This window comes from Micropterus dolomieu, linkage group LG03 (assembly GCF_021292245.1).
Source record: "Micropterus dolomieu isolate WLL.071019.BEF.003 ecotype Adirondacks linkage group LG03, ASM2129224v1, whole genome shotgun sequence".
In the NCBI taxonomy this organism is placed as follows: Eukaryota; Metazoa; Chordata; class Actinopteri; order Centrarchiformes; family Centrarchidae; genus Micropterus; species Micropterus dolomieu.
In genome coordinates, this window is record NC_060152.1 from 4,411,068 (window position 1) to 4,429,172 (window position 18,105).

At 38.7% G+C, this 18,105-nt stretch overlaps 3 protein-coding genes across 6 annotated transcripts; 1 reads left to right on the top strand and 2 right to left on the bottom strand.

Annotated features, from left to right (window-relative positions):
• Nucleotides 1-1,116: 1,116 nt before the first annotated feature.
• Nucleotides 1,117-5,372, bottom strand: scnm1 (sodium channel modifier 1). Of its 2 annotated transcripts, none has more exons than XM_046043788.1 (9): nt 5,310-5,372; nt 4,342-4,411; nt 4,102-4,172; nt 3,274-3,362; nt 2,761-2,855; nt 2,259-2,359; nt 2,007-2,149; nt 1,785-1,905; nt 1,117-1,637 (listed from the first exon to the last, which is right to left on the bottom strand). In XM_046043788.1, exons 2-9 carry the CDS (start codon nt 4,390-4,392, stop codon nt 1,526-1,528), a joined length of 783 nt encoding a protein of 260 aa, XP_045899744.1. In that variant the 5' UTR covers nt 4,393-4,411; nt 5,310-5,372; the 3' UTR covers nt 1,117-1,525. The 2 variants fall into 2 exon arrangements, with proteins under 2 accessions (XP_045899744.1, XP_045899745.1); XM_046043789.1 differs by lacking the exon at nt 5,310-5,372 and adding an exon at nt 5,245-5,262.
• On the top strand, nt 4,871-8,401 carry lysmd1 (LysM, putative peptidoglycan-binding, domain containing 1). 3 transcript variants are annotated; one of them, XM_046043791.1, is made up of 4 exons: nt 4,871-4,986; nt 5,268-5,470; nt 6,287-6,564; nt 7,556-8,401. In XM_046043791.1, exons 2-4 carry the CDS (start codon nt 5,291-5,293, stop codon nt 7,737-7,739), a joined length of 642 nt encoding a protein of 213 aa, XP_045899747.1. In that variant the 5' UTR covers nt 4,871-4,986; nt 5,268-5,290; the 3' UTR covers nt 7,740-8,401. The 3 variants fall into 3 exon arrangements, with proteins under 3 accessions (XP_045899747.1, XP_045899748.1, XP_045899746.1); XM_046043792.1 differs by having other exon boundaries at nt 4,895-4,940; XM_046043790.1 differs by lacking the exon at nt 4,871-4,986 and having other exon boundaries at nt 4,993-5,470.
• tnfaip8l2b (tumor necrosis factor, alpha-induced protein 8-like 2b) lies at nt 8,313-15,409 on the bottom strand. The gene is made up of 3 exons (XM_046043793.1): nt 15,132-15,409; nt 10,394-10,717; nt 8,313-9,686 (listed from the first exon to the last, which is right to left on the bottom strand). Exons 2-3 carry the CDS (start codon nt 10,709-10,711, stop codon nt 9,444-9,446), a joined length of 561 nt encoding a protein of 186 aa, XP_045899749.1. The 5' UTR covers nt 10,712-10,717; nt 15,132-15,409; the 3' UTR covers nt 8,313-9,443.
• Between the last annotated feature and the right edge of the window lie 2,696 nt (nt 15,410-18,105).

Here is an 18,105-nt window from a genome sequence, read left to right on the forward strand (position 1 = left end):
TTAAATGTCCAGTTGCCCTTGATTTTGACCTTCCTTGGATAACTATGACCTGAATGACTGAGAATCTTCACAGACCTGATATTAAAAGGTAATCAGAATTTAAATACTGATACTTTTGTCTTCAAAACATTTGTTTACACGACATCCTGCCAAGTCTCCACAACAAGTGAGAAAGATCTTCAACATATTGTGGGTTTCCCCATGTGGTGGTGACGCTCTGAGCTCCAAAATAAGGAAGTGAGCATGTTTTTGACACATATTAGCGGTGTCATCAGAAACTAACCCATGTTAAGTCCCTCTGCCCCTCCCACTGACCCTGATGGTGTTATCCAATTTATACCATCTGTGCTGAACGAACACCCTGTGAAGAATGCTAACTGGTGGCTTCACTACCCAGATTAGCACCAATACAGCCTATGTGCTGCTGATTTATAGTAAAGCTCACTGAGGATTAGTCTCACGAGAGGGGAGATGGAACTCAATTGAATGGGTTATAGACAACAAAGGGTGATGAAAATAGTCACGCCTTCTGTTTGGTTAAGTTCAGCTGAAAAGTCAAGTGTTTGTTCAGCTTTCAGTGCTGCTTTCTGATCCCGAAGGGTCCATGAAAAAGACATATGGCTGATGTTAGGGAGGATGACATGGTTCAGTCAGTTTGTAACGCTCTTAAAAGCCACACCGTACACGCCAAGTTAACAGCTGATCAATATCTAAACTGTCTGTAGCAAACATGTATCACTTTACAAACAGACTTACTGATTCAACTTTTATCTGCTGTACCTGTTGTAGTTGTGAACACAACGAGACATTATTACTGTCATTTTGGGTGCGCCCACTTTCGGTTTTACATCCAAATAAAGTACTTAGATAATCTGAAAGAAGTGGTGGCTTGTTGATCGTCTGTTTGTTTTTTTTAGTGCCAAGTCGAGACTACATTGTAGCGATGTCTCTGTGTTCACAGATCTCAGCATCTACTTATCGTAACCAATACAATTAAGATCAAAAGTATGAATGTAGTAGTAAAAAAATTATCCTTTTATGTCATCCAGACATAAGGACACGATCATGGTCGAAGTGTTTGTGAGTAGACACTGAGAAAAACACCACTACCAGAAGAGCCTTGTAAAAAATGCCATTTTCTCTTGAAATCTTTGTTTTACAGTCTTCCTGATGCTTCATGTAATAAAAAAAACATTTTCAGCAAGCTAGAGTAACAGCAATTTGATTAAAAAAAATACAAGGACATGTTTGTGTTTTTCTGATTCTGTAAATTGTATGTTATGATATAAAAGTTGCAGCTGATGATCATTGGTGAGCAGCAGTCTTGTATAACAACTAAGGAGTGAGTCCCAACATTACACAGGTGCTGTAGAACCAGCACAGGAAAACCATGGAGTTTAATAAAAGGCTGACGTCCTTGATATTGTCCTTGCAGGCGGCGCTCCGGCTCTTTCAAACAGCACTGTGGCTTCTGAATTCAGCACTGCGGTCCAAGTTTATTTGTGTTTTCCCACAGTTAGTCCTCTCAGTGACTTGTAGGGAGGGTGGTAAGTGAAGGAGGCTCCTCCTCATCAGAATCAAACTCCACATTGGCATCTTTAACCCACCGGCCGCTCCGGTCTTGCAACCAGCCCTCGCTAAGAGATAGACAAAGCAAGATGAAATGCACGGAAAACCATGAGGTTGGTACAGATATCCTGAACTGACATCTAGGAGTGAGAATGCTCAACTTCAAACCAGTAATTCTTAGCCTCACTTCAAACAACAAAAAAACTGCTCTGTACCTTTTCAGTTTGAGATAGTGTTCCAGCTCTCGTCTCCTCTGGGCTGTTATAGGCTCTGCCTCCTGTGTCACTGCAGTCTGAGATCCTTTAATGTCTTCTGATCCATGTGGCCGTTCACTGGCTACAGAAGACAAAACATGTGCACAGTTAAAGTAAAGGAAGGGTTTTCTTCAACACAAAATCTGAAAAAATAAAAATAAGATTTCCTATGACAGACTTTACCTGCTGTGCAGCTGCTAGAACTGCTCTGCAATAAATTGTTTGAAACTTCAGTTTTCTGACATGCTTTTGCTTGTTCAGATGGCGTTTTGCTGGAAGAGTTGTCACTGGGATCTGAGCTCAGAGGTCCCTTTTCAGATTTTGTACTTAAAGATAATGACAGATTTATGTTTAAAATTGTGTTTTTCCTTTATTTCTTTTCTGAGGTTTAAAATATGAGTGGGAATGTGTATATTAAACAATCATTTCACTCACCTAGTTTTTCTATGGCAGCTGTTGTATGGTACAGTAGTCAATAAAGCGTGATGTGTAAGCTTGCGTGTTTGTGCCAGTAAAGGGGCTGAACAAGAGGGTTCCTAAAAACACAACAAAACACTGCATGTAGAATTGTAGAAGTGTCTCAAATGCCACTGAGAGTTCACTCAGAGGTCAAATGGTCAAGTGTTTATCTTTTCCACAACAGACAAGTTTAAATTGGTATGCAGGATGTCATTTGTCAGGGTCATATGGTAGTCATAGCGGCGCCACAATGCCTTTGGCACAAGACAACATTGATCAACAGTCTCAGCCAGTTGAAGAAGTTTTTGACTGTCAGAGACTGTTGAAGTTTGTTCAGCTAATGCTATTGTTCCAATGATGATTAATTCATCTTCTGAAGCAACAAATAAGTGTATCAAGAGATTCTGAAAGGTTTGGTTAGGAGCTGCCTGAACAGGAACTTGACAGAGTAAACATGCCTTTTTATGCAATTACCAACCTGTCTTCTGTCTTCAGACTGGATGTAGTTTTCATGTTGCCTTTTGGTTATTTCATTCTTCAGCTTTGCTTTCTTGCCATAGAATGATTTTAATCCTGAAGAAATACAACATAAAAAAAAGAACGTTCATTTTCTAAATCATTTGTTATTACTTTCGGATATTTCTCTAGCTCTGGTTGTTTTATAACAGTGTTGCAAATCAATTAGCTGGATAAGTAAAACTATTATTTTGCTGAAGAATAACATGAGTGAGTTACATCATCATAACAAAAATCATATTGTGATTCAGTGTCAAATAGAGAGATTTTCTCTCTACAGAAGCAATTAACCCTCATACAACATATAGAGATACAGATTTTCCACCATAAAGTACCCCAGAATACAAAACAGGCTGTCTATTGAGAAAATTACCGTAGATCATCTTAGGAAAGATAAGAAAACACTACCTCAAAGCTTTGCCACAAAATAACAGCTGAAATAAATTAAACACAAATAAGAGTGACTTTGTCTCACCTTCCAGATGTCTTTTTCCGTTTCTGTGGACTGTCAGCATATCAACTGTATCAAACACAGGGCGGTACGAGCAGACAAGGCAGGTGTATCTACAAACCAAAAGCACAGGTTTAATTTCAACTTAATTCAGTTTATAACATGTATTTATATCAGGGATCATGTACAAAATAAATTAATGTTAATCTAAAAAAGGAGAAGAATTGAAGATGCTTTCCAAGATTTAGCTACTAGCTAATTTCCATCTGTAGTTACTGGGCATAGTAGCTTCATTCATTACAGTTTATTTACAGCAGGGGTTTTCAGTCTGATACTCCCCTCAGACAAAGCTTGGAAAACGCCCCTAAACTAACCACATCTTTAGTTTACTTGGTAAGTTTCACCAGAGACTTTGGTTTCGCTCAATTCCTGGGTGCCTATGATGTGCCATGATTATCTTATTTGATCCCATAGACACTCAACATTTGAGCCAAAATATCCTAATATTGCTGTTATCTAACTTCTGACTAAACCAAATAGTTTTAAAAAAGGTCTGTACTAAGGCATTTATTAGTTTCTGACTCTGATGGAGGAAAACAGTTCTCAGAAAACTACTGTATCTCTCACACTCACGCATGTAGGCTATTCTATGTAACCTCCTTTTGATAACTAATGCAATAAGTACTGTAATACTGTTTCACTTCCACTCACTAAGGACCCCCTGAAACTGTTTGGAGCCCCCCTAGGGAGGCCTGCCTCACACTTTGTAAACCCCTGGTTTAGAGCCTTTCACAACCTCAAGTTACAATGTTTTCCTTCCCAAACATATCCGTGTCTTTAAGTTTGTCTCACCTTCCATTTTTCAGAAGAGCTGCTTCATCTTCTGGAATAAAATTGGACAGAAGATCTGCCACACGCCGTTTCTGTCAACATCAATAACATCAATAAGAGTGATTAACAATTCATTCTTCGTTTTATAATTTCGCCAGATTCAAAGACACATCTCTAACACGGCTACACTTAGCTAGCAGGATGCTAACCATAACAACGTGTAAGCTCAGCTAAAAATAAATAAATAAAAACAACTGTTACCTTCAGGATGTTCAACTGACTTTTGTCATCACCTTCCCTTTTAAACGACATAATTATTGAGGTTGATTATCTGAAAGAGAAGTCAGTAACATGTTAGCTGACTAGCTTACTACATCACAACGACAAGCTGACCCTGGTAGCAACGCTGCATTTACAGTCAAATCGGGGAATGGGAAATACCAGTGTCCGATTGTAAAAATACAGTTCACATCAGTTTTTAGGCGATAAGTTGTTTAAACCTCTGAGTTTGGATATGGGCACCGATTTCTAGTTGTTTCTCTTGAATTCCATTCAATCATAATATCGTACTGACTAGGCAAAGCAACTTGCTAAATTTTTTAATCACTTGGGTTTGGGAATATATATCCCTTTAAAACATTAGCTCCAATATATATATTTGAATTACGTACAGTAAAATAAAAACAGATGTTAATTAATTCTGTTTCAAATAGTAATTTTAATTTTAAACCCACTGACTTTAAAAATGTTTCAAATAATATATCGGTAATTCTTATTCTCATGAAGGCGTCGCTTGCGCCGAACATGGGAACTAGTCATATAACATGGCAACCTACAGCTGGAAACAGGAAAACATTCATGTAAACAACTTTCTCAGCATCTTTTCAAGTGTTTTTTTGAGATAAGGTAGGTTAAACTTGTAGTCAAATAAAGTTGTTGTCACTGGCTGTGGCAGAGATTTCGACAGGTGACGATAGCAGTCACAGTTTGACACTGAAGGAAAAAACCGTGTCAACGTTAATTAGCTAACTGAAGTTGATTTAACGTTAGCAGCAGGCTAACTAATCTGCTAGTGTGGTTACTGTAACGCATGTGTAGGCTAATTAAGCTGCGTTATCGTGATGTGAACACAATGAAAGTTTGCTGGTAACCGCAATTTACCACCATTTGCACGGTTGCCAACTTAGCGGTAGGTAAGTGGTTTGCGACCATGTCAGGGGAGCGAGCACCTTTGCCAAACGGGGGAAACGGCCTACTCCGCGGGAGCCGTACGAGGTCTTACGGCAGTTTGATCCGATCCCCGCTCTCTCCGGTGCGTCAAAGACGCATTGAACACAAAATTCAGCCAGGAGAAACACTACAAGGCCTGGCCCTGAAATATGGAGTCTCTGTAAGTATTAGTTACTCATGAAACATTTTTTATTTCATTATTGTTCCTTCAACAATTTATTTTTTTTACCGATATTGGTAATAAACGATATCATGTCTACCAATGGAATATAACTTGTGTGGGCTGGGCAATAAAACAATAATTATAGTTATTGTGAACTAATTTGCCTCAATACCAATATAACAAATATATAATAAATGTTTGATTTAATTAATTTCAATTACGAACAATTTAGCACTTATTTTTTCTATTAAGGTATTTACTTTATAAAATTTACTTTATTTTACCCATGCATATTTGTTAAAACATATTTTATCATACCTATTTTGATTGTTCTAACTCAGGTTTGTTAAGTGATCCACTGTTTGGCAAGTGTTACATTCTGACCACAAATAATAGTTTAAAACCGCAATTAACCATCTGGTTCCTTCAGCTTTCACCCAGGAGAAAAATCAGCCTTTAAACTTGAAAGAAATAATGATTTGAGATTTATAGTGAAAATGATTGATATCGAATTACATAAATTTTTTTTTATTGTGATAACATTTTTGGCTTAGCCCTACTTGTGTGCAATATTCAGATATACAAAATAAACATGTTATGTCTTTTAAATACTATTTGTGTATATATTTTTTCTTATTGTTGTCTTTTATATAATAAGTATAATTTTTACCTTAGCTCTTGCACTTGTTCATACAAGTTATTTATTTAGTAATATAAAACAAAATGCATGAACCACCTTTTTAGAGTGAGACTACCTTAAATCACGCTTAAAACAAGTTCACAAAAGGCTGACATGGTCATCTTTTCTTACAGATGGAGCAAATCAAAAGAGCAAATAGGATGTACACCAATGACTCGATATTCCTGAAGAAGTCCTTATCAATCCCTGTGCTGTCAGACATGGAGGACTGCAGTAACGGGGGGGATTTAGCTTTAGAGGACAGTGAAGAAGACAGTGCTGAGAAGAAGCAAGATGATGGCCAAGAAAGGGCGTCAGACCTTAATCCAGTGGATTTTTTGAAAAGGCTGGATGGCTTGATAAGTCAGTCCAAGCAGGCTGCTGTCAAAGGATGCCAGGAAGCAGAGAAAAGGTATGTCTGCACTGCCTGCTTCATCACACTGGTTATTTCAAACACAGTCATGCTCCATCTTTGTGGCGTGACAGAGTCCTCAAGTCTTGCCGTTGTTTTCATGTTTGTGCTGGAGCTGGGCATTCCAAGTGTTAAAATATTCCACATAGCATAACACCATTTGTTTTTTTTCATGTCACTCCCAAAGAACAATCATTTGATGCTGGTTATGGACATTTTTCACCAGGTTGACCTATAAAAGTATTGATCTACTGAAAGTATATAAGCCTGCATTCCTATATTTATATGTGATATTTATTCCTATATATCAATAATTTACTCATGTCCATACTAATACCCTTTACACTACTGCGTTTTACACCACCTTTTGTAATTTCTTATATCATAGTTTTTATTAGAAAAGTCTATTTCGTTTGCCTAATTGAAGATATATCACCTTGTTGTGGCCACAAAAAATTCAGTTATTGTATCTATCTAAGTTATGTTCATATGTAGTTTGCATTACAAAAATACATTTTGGGGAACTATAATGCCACCTAGATTACATTTTTTAATTAAATTTTTAAGTTCATATTGAACATTGTAGGTGCTAAATGTTTACAGTGTATTTGGTAAATGCTGTATGTTCAGGTTGGTCCACTTGGTGAGGTTTAGAAAATATTGTGGTCATTACCAAATATATGAATATTGATGATGACTTCTAATATGAGACTGTAATTGAACCTAGACCCCATGTCAAACTTAACACACCCATCCGTCTCCCCATTCTTCCTGCTTTGGCACCAGATATTTAAAATACAATTGTCAATACATATTAGTTGCGTATGAATGTTATTCATAGGAAACCTGTTTGATATTTTAGCGTGACTCATAGCAAGAAGCAGTCTATCAGTCTATAACTAAAAGCTGCCAAAGAGGAATGCAGCCTGACTGTGGGAATCAAATCAGTCTTCAGACATGCTGTATCTTCTCATCTGTTTATTTTTCACAGGGTTGCCGCCCTAGAAGCAGCTTGCACCAGGACATCAGACTTGCGACCACTTACAAGGTCGCAGAGTGTCATTTCATCTTCCAGAATGCAGCAGCAGCAGCCAGCACATGTGGCAGTACCCCTAACTATCACCAAACTCACTAAGAGAGTGAGAGACAGGGAAGATGAGATGTTCCAGCTGTGATGTGCCATTTCTGCTGTCTCACTCTGATCATTACAGAAACTTTCCCAGAAAGCCAACGTTTGGCCTCCAGGAGAATAGAGCATTACACATAAAGGAATAGATCTACACTGATCCCCCTGCTGCTGTATGGACTGAAGTCTTTTCATAGTGCCATTTTATAAAACTTATAATGGGAAGTTACACTGTCTTTTAACAGGTTTTTAAAAGTAATATTGCACTTGTGTAGCCTTTTATTTGTTGAGACGTACTGTAGATTATGAAAAGCTTCATATGGTCCATAACTGTGTTTCGTTTGTTTTCACATGCAGGAAATAAAAGCATGGAATGTAAAAAAATTGCAGTCACATGTTGGTTTAGTCCTATGACTCTTCATATGGTCAAGTCACGGTCAACAAGTGGTTTGTGTGTAATGCTACCTCATCGCCATTGTATTATGATGAGAGAGATACAAATCATGTTCACTGTAATATTAAGAGCACAGAATTCCTCACAAGTTGGTCTTTGTTACAGTTGAAGAATTTGTAATAAAATGTGTAATGTAACCAAGTTTTAAAAAGAGAGAGGTTTTTAGAATATATTTTGACAGCAATGTTTTATTTGCAATTTTTTTTATTCCATAAGTTTTGTATAGTTCATTTTAGAATTAAAATGTTTTGATCCCATGTTTAGTTTCAGGTCTAAATACATATGTTTGTCCACACTTGTCTTACAAGGTTGAGCTCTCTTGGCCGTCCATAAAGGCAACTCCAGAAACTTGATTCTCATTAGCACACTCATTAGATCTTTATCAGAGCTTACTGTAGCTTAATAGTGTAACTGGCTTTACTCCACATTATTGCTGACACAAAGAAAGAAAACACTTTAGCAGTTAAACACTAAATTACAATATTTCACTTATATAAAAGGGGGTATCCAGTTGTGACTTGATTCTACCTTTTGTCTATTAATATTCAATTTCTTTGTAATGTAAAACCACAAAATAACACTGGTGCTTTAATCTTTAGAAAACATTAATTATAGGATTAACATCTCTTTAACAGCTTTTACAGTCAACACCATTTAAGAGCCAGTGTTTTTCTTGATGCTTCTAAACATGTTTTGAAGCCAAGACTACAGAGTGTTGGTTTAAGCAATTGTCCACTGTTTGCTTGTTTGCTTTATTATTTGCTCCTTTTTCTTCCGGATGCCTCAGTAAATACTGTACACTAAGTTGCTGAAGCAACCACCAGATGGCAGTGTTGTATTACAGTGGCGTTTGTTCCCTTTCGGTCCTCTTTATGCAATCTGTCGGAGCTTTAACTCCTCCTCTCCATAACACACAACATCAGTAGTTCTGAATGAAACATTTCGAGGTCTAAAATATTAACAATGGAGGATCATAATCTAATTAAACCGAAGATATAGTATAAACAGATTTATATTCAAGTTTGGCTTCTGTGAACTTTGTCTGACTAGACAAGTATGTATCACAATACAGTATATCACCTCTAAACATTAAAAACTTTAGGAATGACTCAACCAACGTTGTTTTTATCCCACATGTTCTCTGAGAACAATGTGGCAGCAGTTTTGTTCTCAAATCACCTGTCTTACGTTGCCAGTCCTCAGCAGCAGAAAGACCAATTTTGTCCAACAGTTTTGAGTCTCAAGTGAGTCTGCCTGTAGATCTCCCAGTGTCTGACTGAACATTTTACTGTTTCTGTGTCATATTGTCCCGTCCTCCATCAGTTTGTCGAGTCCTTTGCAGATCTTGGTAAGGTTGGGTCGGAAGGGGCCACTGGGGTCGTACAGTTTGGCCAGGAGTTCGGGGTCGGAGTAATGGTTGAAGACATGGTTGATGCGACCGTGGGATTTAGGGGTGAGGTGGGTATTGACCAGTTTCAGCAGCAAATCCCTGCAGCTGGTCAAGAGTTCCTCCATCACTGCCTTATCAAAGGTAAAATCCACCTGCGTGAGTAAGGGGAAGTATAATGTAAGAACATTGTTAATGAGTGGGTTTCATGCATTTGTTGATGTCTAAAATCTGAATTTGGCAAAATATGTATCTAATAAGGGATATTTATCTGTGAACAATATATAAGCAGTATATATAGTAGCAAACTTGTGTGTTACAAATTAATCAAGTCCTTTTATCAGGCTATCTGCACATCCTTAAAATGAAGAATAAATCCAATTTATTTTACTGTTACGGTTTTTAAAGGTTTTAATTTTGCATCTAGTGATGACAGCCTTTCTTGCAGCTAGCATTTTGAAAGCGTGGTATGACCCTATTTATGTTCTGTCATGTTCTGAATGCAGAAATGGAACAAAGTTAAATTAAGGTTATTGATCGTGCAGTTACACTTAGATAAAACCAACAACCATTTCATAGCAATTTTGGAGCCACATATAGTATGCTTTGACTCTTGAATACAGAATAGAAAAACGGTATAGTGTTTATGTACTGTTTTGTGTTCATCACATCACTCAACTGGACATTTTGTCCCTAAACAGTTAGTTTACTAGTGTCCTAGTTATTTACGAATTGATTTATCTATGTTAAATTTTAAATAATGTGGACTGAGTGAAGAACATTCATTTAAGATCACTGAGCAAAGGAGTTCTGGCTTTCTAAAGCCTGCACACATCCTAAACATTAAAAGGTGGAAATGTACCTCGTAGAAGCTGATAGCTGTCATGGCCCCTTGGTGCAGCTTCTTCTTAAAGTCCTCTGCCACTCCCAACTCTTCTGTGCTAAAGCGGTTGTTCCTGAATAGCAAGCCAATCTTCACAGCAATCTTGATCAGGTCTTTGATCACCTTCTGGGCCTCAGTTTTATTACCCGAGTAGTCTTTGGAGACACGGTATAGTTCATCCAGGATCTCACTGGTGGTGTCGTCAATGAACATTTGGACAGAGCTTTTGGTGGCCATGCTGCTGAGGATCTTTTTCTGTGCCCTCAAGGCCATGTCCTTTGAGCTGAAGTGGTCCATGGTTGCCTGATTTGCCAAGGAGAAGGAAAAAGTATTTTGTAATTTAACTGTTGTTAATTACAGTGTTGCTATCCTAATAAATATTTCAAGCTCACCAACTATACAAATTGTGTATAGACACAAACTGCAAATTAGCAGTTTCAATCATTAGAGAGAACTAATACATTAGGACTGGATGCTCATAAATCCTCTATAGTGACATCAGTATGCAGTAACTACATACAATACTTCCAGTCTCATAGGGAAGTCCAGCTTTCTCTTAGTGGAATGAGACAGTTGTTGTGCAAGAGGTAATCGTGTTTCACACCAAATTTTGATTTGTGTCTCTGCCGTCGGAAAAAGGCCTCCCTCTCCTGTTCTGATACCAGATTATGGCTAATCCAGAACCTCAGTCAGTGAAGATTAGGAGAAGTTACACTGTTCCTTTTTCTCTATTGCATGAATAAAAGTGCTAAATATAAGAAGAATGTCTATTGCCAAAAATAAGATGTTTATGCAGATTTTAAGTGAACATTTTGACATCTGGTTGCTGCTCGACACAACTTCAGTCTTTTACTGCCAGAAAAAGAACAGCTTCAATAGAGTAGTTGGAGGTTAAGTGCCATGTTCAAGGGCCAACCGTTTGTTATGAAGGCTAGGGAGGGCAACACATGTTCACTTCTCTTATCCAAATTTCCCACATCATCTGGGGATTTGAACTGGCAACCCTCCAGTTATTACTTTTTCTCTCTAATCTTCAGATTGCCACCTATCCATACACATCATTAAAGAACATTTAAGAAACACAGTGTTTAACAATTTAAGCTCAAACTGTTGTGTATTTAAATCCCCTCAGTGCTAATTAAACTGCTAAAAATAAACACCGAAAAGACAATGTATCATGTCACATTTGAGATGCTGCTTTTATGTAATGTTAGTAACAGTGTTTGTTTTTGTATGTGACATGCACACATGATGCCAAAAGGGAAAAGTACCATGGAAGAGACTCCATAGAGGCTTTGAATTTCTCCCCTGAGATTTTATCCACACCTAGTATCCACCACAGAGAACCCTCCGGGAGGCCATCAGCATGCATTCAGCATGCTATGACACAACTACAGAATCCACTGTTTATCTTTGATTGTCAACAAAGTTTGAATTAATTCCTTTTTAATTACGTTTAATATTCCTCTAATCTCTCTCACATGAAAGCAGGCAGATTAGGAGTGTATCAATCACAGAGGAAAATTACATTTTATTTAGCTGATGTTCTTATTAGAGAAGCGTACAAAGACTAGAAAGCAAAATAAGGTTAATTCCCACATCAATAAGATTGAAAGAATCAGTGTAACATGACTCTTAACACAGATGAGGCAAACATGTGTCCTTGTAGAATATTTGCGCTTGATAAGTCCCACAAACACACATATAAATAACAACTTAAGTCTTATTTTAATGCTAAACTCCTCCTTTACCTTAACACAAAGTACTGTCAAGGAGTAAGACAGAATCAGCAAATACATACAATATATCTTGCATGCATCAAAGCCACTGAGACTGCTGTGTATCCTCTCCTACTTCCTGTGTTCAATTTGGCCCTATGTGGACACATTTTATAGAGCTGGAGTGTACAAATAGACCTCATATTCTAAGAACAGATAATGAGCATCTTTCAGTGGAACTTTCTGCACTAAATCTTACTTCTGGCCTGTGTGGACAAGTATTTTAAAGCAGGTAGGCTGCATAGCTGAGGCAGGTCCATGCCTGCTGTTTCCAGATTGCGTCAGTGCAATCAGTAAAGAGAGCACTCCGAGCCCAGTGGCTACCTTAACAAATTTCCTGGGTTAAGCCTTTGGGTAAAACAACAGTTACTCTATTGTTGAAACACACTGTGCATTAGCAACAGCATATTGTCTGTAAGCTGTCAATTAAATCATGGCTTGATGGCTTCTTTAATGTGTTTTCTGCCATGTCTGTTGTTATTTGACAGCGTTATTGAAATGATATTCTCGTTCTATATTCTCTGTCCAACTCCAGTGATGCACAGTCAGCACTGTCTGCAAATGACTCCACAGCTCACTAATAAATGAAAAAGTGATCCATTCACAATAATGATCATATCATGCAAATAGGCAGCTCTCACTGTGACTCTCCCCATCCCTGGTGTGCATCCCGAACCCAGCTGCAACATCCATAATAAGCTAACTTTTATAGGAGATCTCACTAGGTTCCATTTTACATGTACAACCATTTTGAACAAAATGTCAGATTTATAATAGCTCGCTTTGTTACAAAAGCTTTGGGTTCCCTGTGGGGAATTAAAGAACGTTCATTGGATTAATTTCCCTTAACGGTGATAATGGAAGTGGAGCAGCATGACAACTATTTCAGATTCATGCTTCTCATCTCATTTATTTGCTAAAAAGTCTACAGGGATTTGAGGGACATGCACAGTGTGTAGTCATCGGCCTGTATTCCACATTGGCAAATGTTACTCTGCAGCTGGAGATGACTCGCTGCTTGGCTTTTTGTGCATGTACATTGTTTATTTTATGCAGATCTATCAGGAGGTTGAGGCTGTTTGGAGTCCATTGAAACATTTCTGTGTTACAGCAGCGCATTGCCATGAAACCACTTTTGTGTAATGGACGTCATTCAGTAGGTCACGTCGAGGATACTTGCAATGTTGAGCATCAATTTTGTGGTACAGATGGATTGAAGAGGGCTTTTAAGCGTTGTTTCGTTGTTGACATCCACCCGGGAGTGACTGCATTACATGATCAAGTGTTTGTTTCCCTCCTAGTTGCACCTGTATACTGCGTGAGACCTAATACTGTTGGAAGAACAAAATGAAAAATAACATGGCAGAGGTGGAGCTACAACAATAGAGGTGGTCATACCTGGTTTCAGAGTTACTGTAACTGCCAGGCGATCAAGACCCCATCTATAAACGTTAGGTTAATGGGCAGTGAACGGGAGCCTGCTGATTGGTGGAGCCATCCAGGCAGGCAGGAGAGAGGTAAATATTTAGCATTCCTGAGATGACTGCAGCGCCGAGCCTCAGTGTTTGTGTTCATGTTTGAACTTGTGCATTTTTTGAGTAAAAGTGGTGTTTTTGTGCTCAGATATTTTTGCAAATAAAAGAATGTGTGGGATTTTTTTTATTTGTGTGCTTGTGTCCGTGCCCTTTCCAGCATGTGGATATGCGTGTGTAAGTAAGAAGCTAAATCCTCTCACAGGTCTTAGAGGGGATTCATGGAGCGCCTTTTGACTCAGCCAATCAAAATGCGTCTTGTACTGTTATTAGAGAGCAGCAGGGTGACATTACAATGAGCTTGACAGATAGACATCCTCACTGACTTTCATCACCAGGTTTGGGGCTGGGTAGGCCTAGTTGCAGCTGGAGAGACTGAGAGAAGGGGGTTAGGTCTTTTAGTTGCCCGCAGCCTTTGATCAGATTGAACAATGAGAATTTTCCAGAAAAAAAAGACAAAAAAGCCATGGCACTCAATCAGATGAAAACAAGGAGGCAATTGTTGAAAAGTCATCGCTGAGCTACAAGGATGGTTGTAGAAACCTATTGTTTCCTGATGATGAACCAAAGAGAATTTAACACTAACCGTACAGCTACAGGATTTCTGTGTCTTAGACAGCAGCTTGTGCAAGATGACGAGGGTGCCAGGATGAAGTGTCACTTCAACTGTGTTTGGAACTGGGTGGTAACAGGGCTTAAGGTTGTTGCTGTGTATTGTTAACTTTAACTTCTTGTGTAACTTGTAAGGATTAAGGATTAAAAATCCTTTGTTTCGACAAACATTTCTCCGTGAACCTTTTTGGTTACAGACAAAGTATTTTGAAATTTTGCAAATATTGCAGTTTCTGTTTCAACATTGCACAACTCCTTTGAATTGTCATTTGTTGCTCAACCCTGTTACCCATCTACAATGCCTGAAAAGGGAAGCGAAACAGACAGCAGTTGGCTAAACGGCGGGGTGTCATCAGCAGAGGCCCCACAGGTTGTACTCGTCCCTCTGTATCCGCACCGCAATGTGAGTGACATCGCGCCCTTTCACTGTCTTGTCCCTGACTTACAGTGCTTCAAATCAAAGTAGGCCAGTGAAGACGGGAAAGTCCACTGCCTTGAGATTTGAGTTGAGCAACTCCCAGCATGTGCAAACAAAAGTTTGAGCTCTACATCTGTGCATGTCACTGTACTTGTTCCAGCATGACTGCGAGCGTACATGCAGATCTCCCAACTTGCGCTCAAGATGGGGAAGTGGACAGCAGTCACACAATTTGTTCCAATCATCTCTCGACTCAGTCTGTCTCTTCCGGGTGCCAACAATAAACACTCCAAGAACAACAAAAGGAACATATAACACTTGAATGTGCCCAGAGGATTTCTTTTTACTGGCACATGAACATGGCAGATGTGTCTTACCTGAAAGTCTGTGTGCTGAGTCCCCCTCCCTCCTGGTCTGTGTCAGATATCTCTCTCTCTCTCTCTCTCTCTCTCTCTCTCTGCTCTGTGTCTTAGTTGAGAGCACAGGCCAGTTGATTTAATGAGATCCCTTCATCTTCACTACAATCTGAACCAAAACTCAAAAAACAGCCCTCCTGCAGCGCTTCTGTCAGTGCCGCCACCCTGTCTTAAGATAATGTTGAGTTGTACTTCCTTGAGGAACTAAATTGCTATGACACACCCCTCAGTGTCTCTCTCTCTCTGTTTCTCTCTCTGTCTCTCTCTCTCTCTAGCTTCTCTATCTGTTTCCCTCTGAAATTCAAATTCAAACTCTTTAAAACCACATTTCTCTCTTGCCCTTGCTCATCACATCTGGTCACACTCTCTGAATCTGTCTCTCCCCAGCTCCTCTGTATTGCTGACGTTGTGCCTCTGCTTGTTCTGACAAGTGAAAACCCCAGAAAGAATTCAGCAATAATCCAGTGATGCAGCCAGTTGAAAAGGGAGTGGCTTAGCCCCTTTTTTGTGTTCACCTTCATTGGAATGTAGCTCCTGTCAGTATCGCTGAGCACCGTGTCCCCCTCCCTCTGTGTATCTACTACTCAGTAACTAAGTAGTAGGAGTAGTTACAAAATACTTTCATCCCACTCTGTGTGTCAATGTCAAGTCTGTTTTCATCTGTGTATTATCTGCCTCTTATATTCGATTGTAACGCTATATTTTGTCCTTTTAAACATTTAAAATTCTCATATGCGCTTAATAATATTCTTTTCTAAGATTTTTTTATTTGTGCCTTTTCAATAGGTGTTTAGATGTTGTTAGCCTGTTATGTTTTTTTACACTTTAGGTGTGTATATTGTGTGTGTGTATTGATGCTGTGAAGTTTTTAGTTCTGAAGCGATTGTATTATATTAAAGGTTTTTTTTTTTTTGCTGAAATGACCAAAACCAAATTGAACTAAGTGCAGATAAAAGCCACTTGACTAAATTTGTGACATTGACATCATAATCATGTAAAATGGTGCACTTTGTGCCTGATAATTAATCATAGTGAAAAATAAACTTCATAAAGTCATTCCCCCTAGAGTGGTGAGTTTCATTATAATCACAGCGTAGGCAAATCAAATCTAAAGGCCACTATCACTCTTATGAATGAAGCTTTGTTTGAGCTGGTTGCCATGAAACTTGTGAACCTTTGAAAGTCTAATTTGAGTGAGTGAAATGTAAATATAGATGAGGGTAATATAGGATATAATCCAGAGTAACCAGTATTGAGCCTGTGATTGTTCACAACAGAGCAATCAGTCTTGGCAATTACTGCAACATGGCTGCAGGTCTGAATTCAACGATTCATTTCGAATGAGGAAGTGTTCCCTGATTCTAACACACTTTGTTTATCTGTAGGTTTATCTGAATGGCAACCAGCTGTGCTAAAGGGCTGTTGGCTGAAGCTCAGCTCTTTCAAAAAAGACCAGTCCAATGCACTCTCGCAAATGTTAATTGCTGTCAGATGTGGGAGTTAAAGGTCACACTGAGACCTAGCTGGACTAAGGAGTGCCTGGACAGGAGACCAGCCCACCAGTGTGCGGTGTAGAGCGAAACACACCTGCCTCTGTGTTTTGCTTTCCACTCAGCCGTTCTGCAAGAAATTAACCAGAGTAAAGTCATGGTAATCTTTGCAACTGCAGAATGAGGTCTGTCTCCGTGGCAACAGACAGGAAGTAGTGCTTTAGCGGTTTCCTGATAGCTTCCTCTTTATCATGTAATGACATCTCACAAGGAAACATCAGCAGGGAGCACTCAGCTGTATTTGTGTGTATGAGTGTGCATACTTGGCTGTGTTTGTGTGTATAAGTGAGCATAGTGAAGGAGCACACTCGCCTTGAAATGAGCTCTTACCGGTCACCGCTGTACACATCTTACACACTTGCCTCTTTTGGTTATGAGAAAATAAGAAGAACTTCAATTAAGTCACTTATCTTTCATTAAAAGATCACATAGACCTTTAGCCTCCAACCTTACACACACACACACACACACAGTCACTAACATAATGGCAGTGTGTTATCACCAGATGACTAAGACGGGAATAACTGACCTCATAACCACTGAGGTCAGGGAATTGTGCCTGAAGATTTGGAGTCTGAATTGGATGGAGGATTTGGTGAGCTTAGGTGCTTTCTGCGCTCGTGTTGTCTTTCCATTTGCAGCTTTATAAAATAGATGGTGAGAACAGATGCTGGTTCAGGGGATGCCAGATATTTAATTTGATCTGTCTGCAGCTAACGGGGATTTACTCCCCTCACCCCCCGATGGCATGATCACATATGAAACCCTTGTATTGCACTTGTCTTTTTAGATGTGAACATCCTCAGGGAACCAGAAAATAATGTAAGTCACTTATTTTTCCAAGTCCCTGTTTATTAACTAATTAATTTATTCATTAACTTGTAGTTATTTCATAACCTCCTAGTGGCTATTCAAAGACATTGCAGTGTCTACTGATGGCACTGAAAAAGGATCATTCAGTCACATCCTCTGTGGACCTGTGTGGGCTCCTGTACTTTTACCTGGGAATTGTTATAGGCATTTTTTAACTGTTTTCTTCACTAAACGATAGATGAATTCATATAAATAATCAGTAAATCAAACAACAATGGTAACACATGACAAAATTTAGATTTTTAAGGTTTGCAATTTCAAAAGATTTTCCCAATAGGTTTTGTGGAGAGAACAGTGTTATGTGTCAGTAATTTTAGGGCAAATGGATATGGTGTTTACGTGGTACACTTTAATTATTGATTAATTTCTTCCAATGCTTTTAGTTACTGTAGTCCACAGCTGGGTACTTGACATGCATGCAAACTGAGATGCAAAGTTTGTCCAAAGACAAGCAGTTAAACATTTATAGGTTATGTTTTTAATAATAAATAAATTATTTGGTTACACCTGTA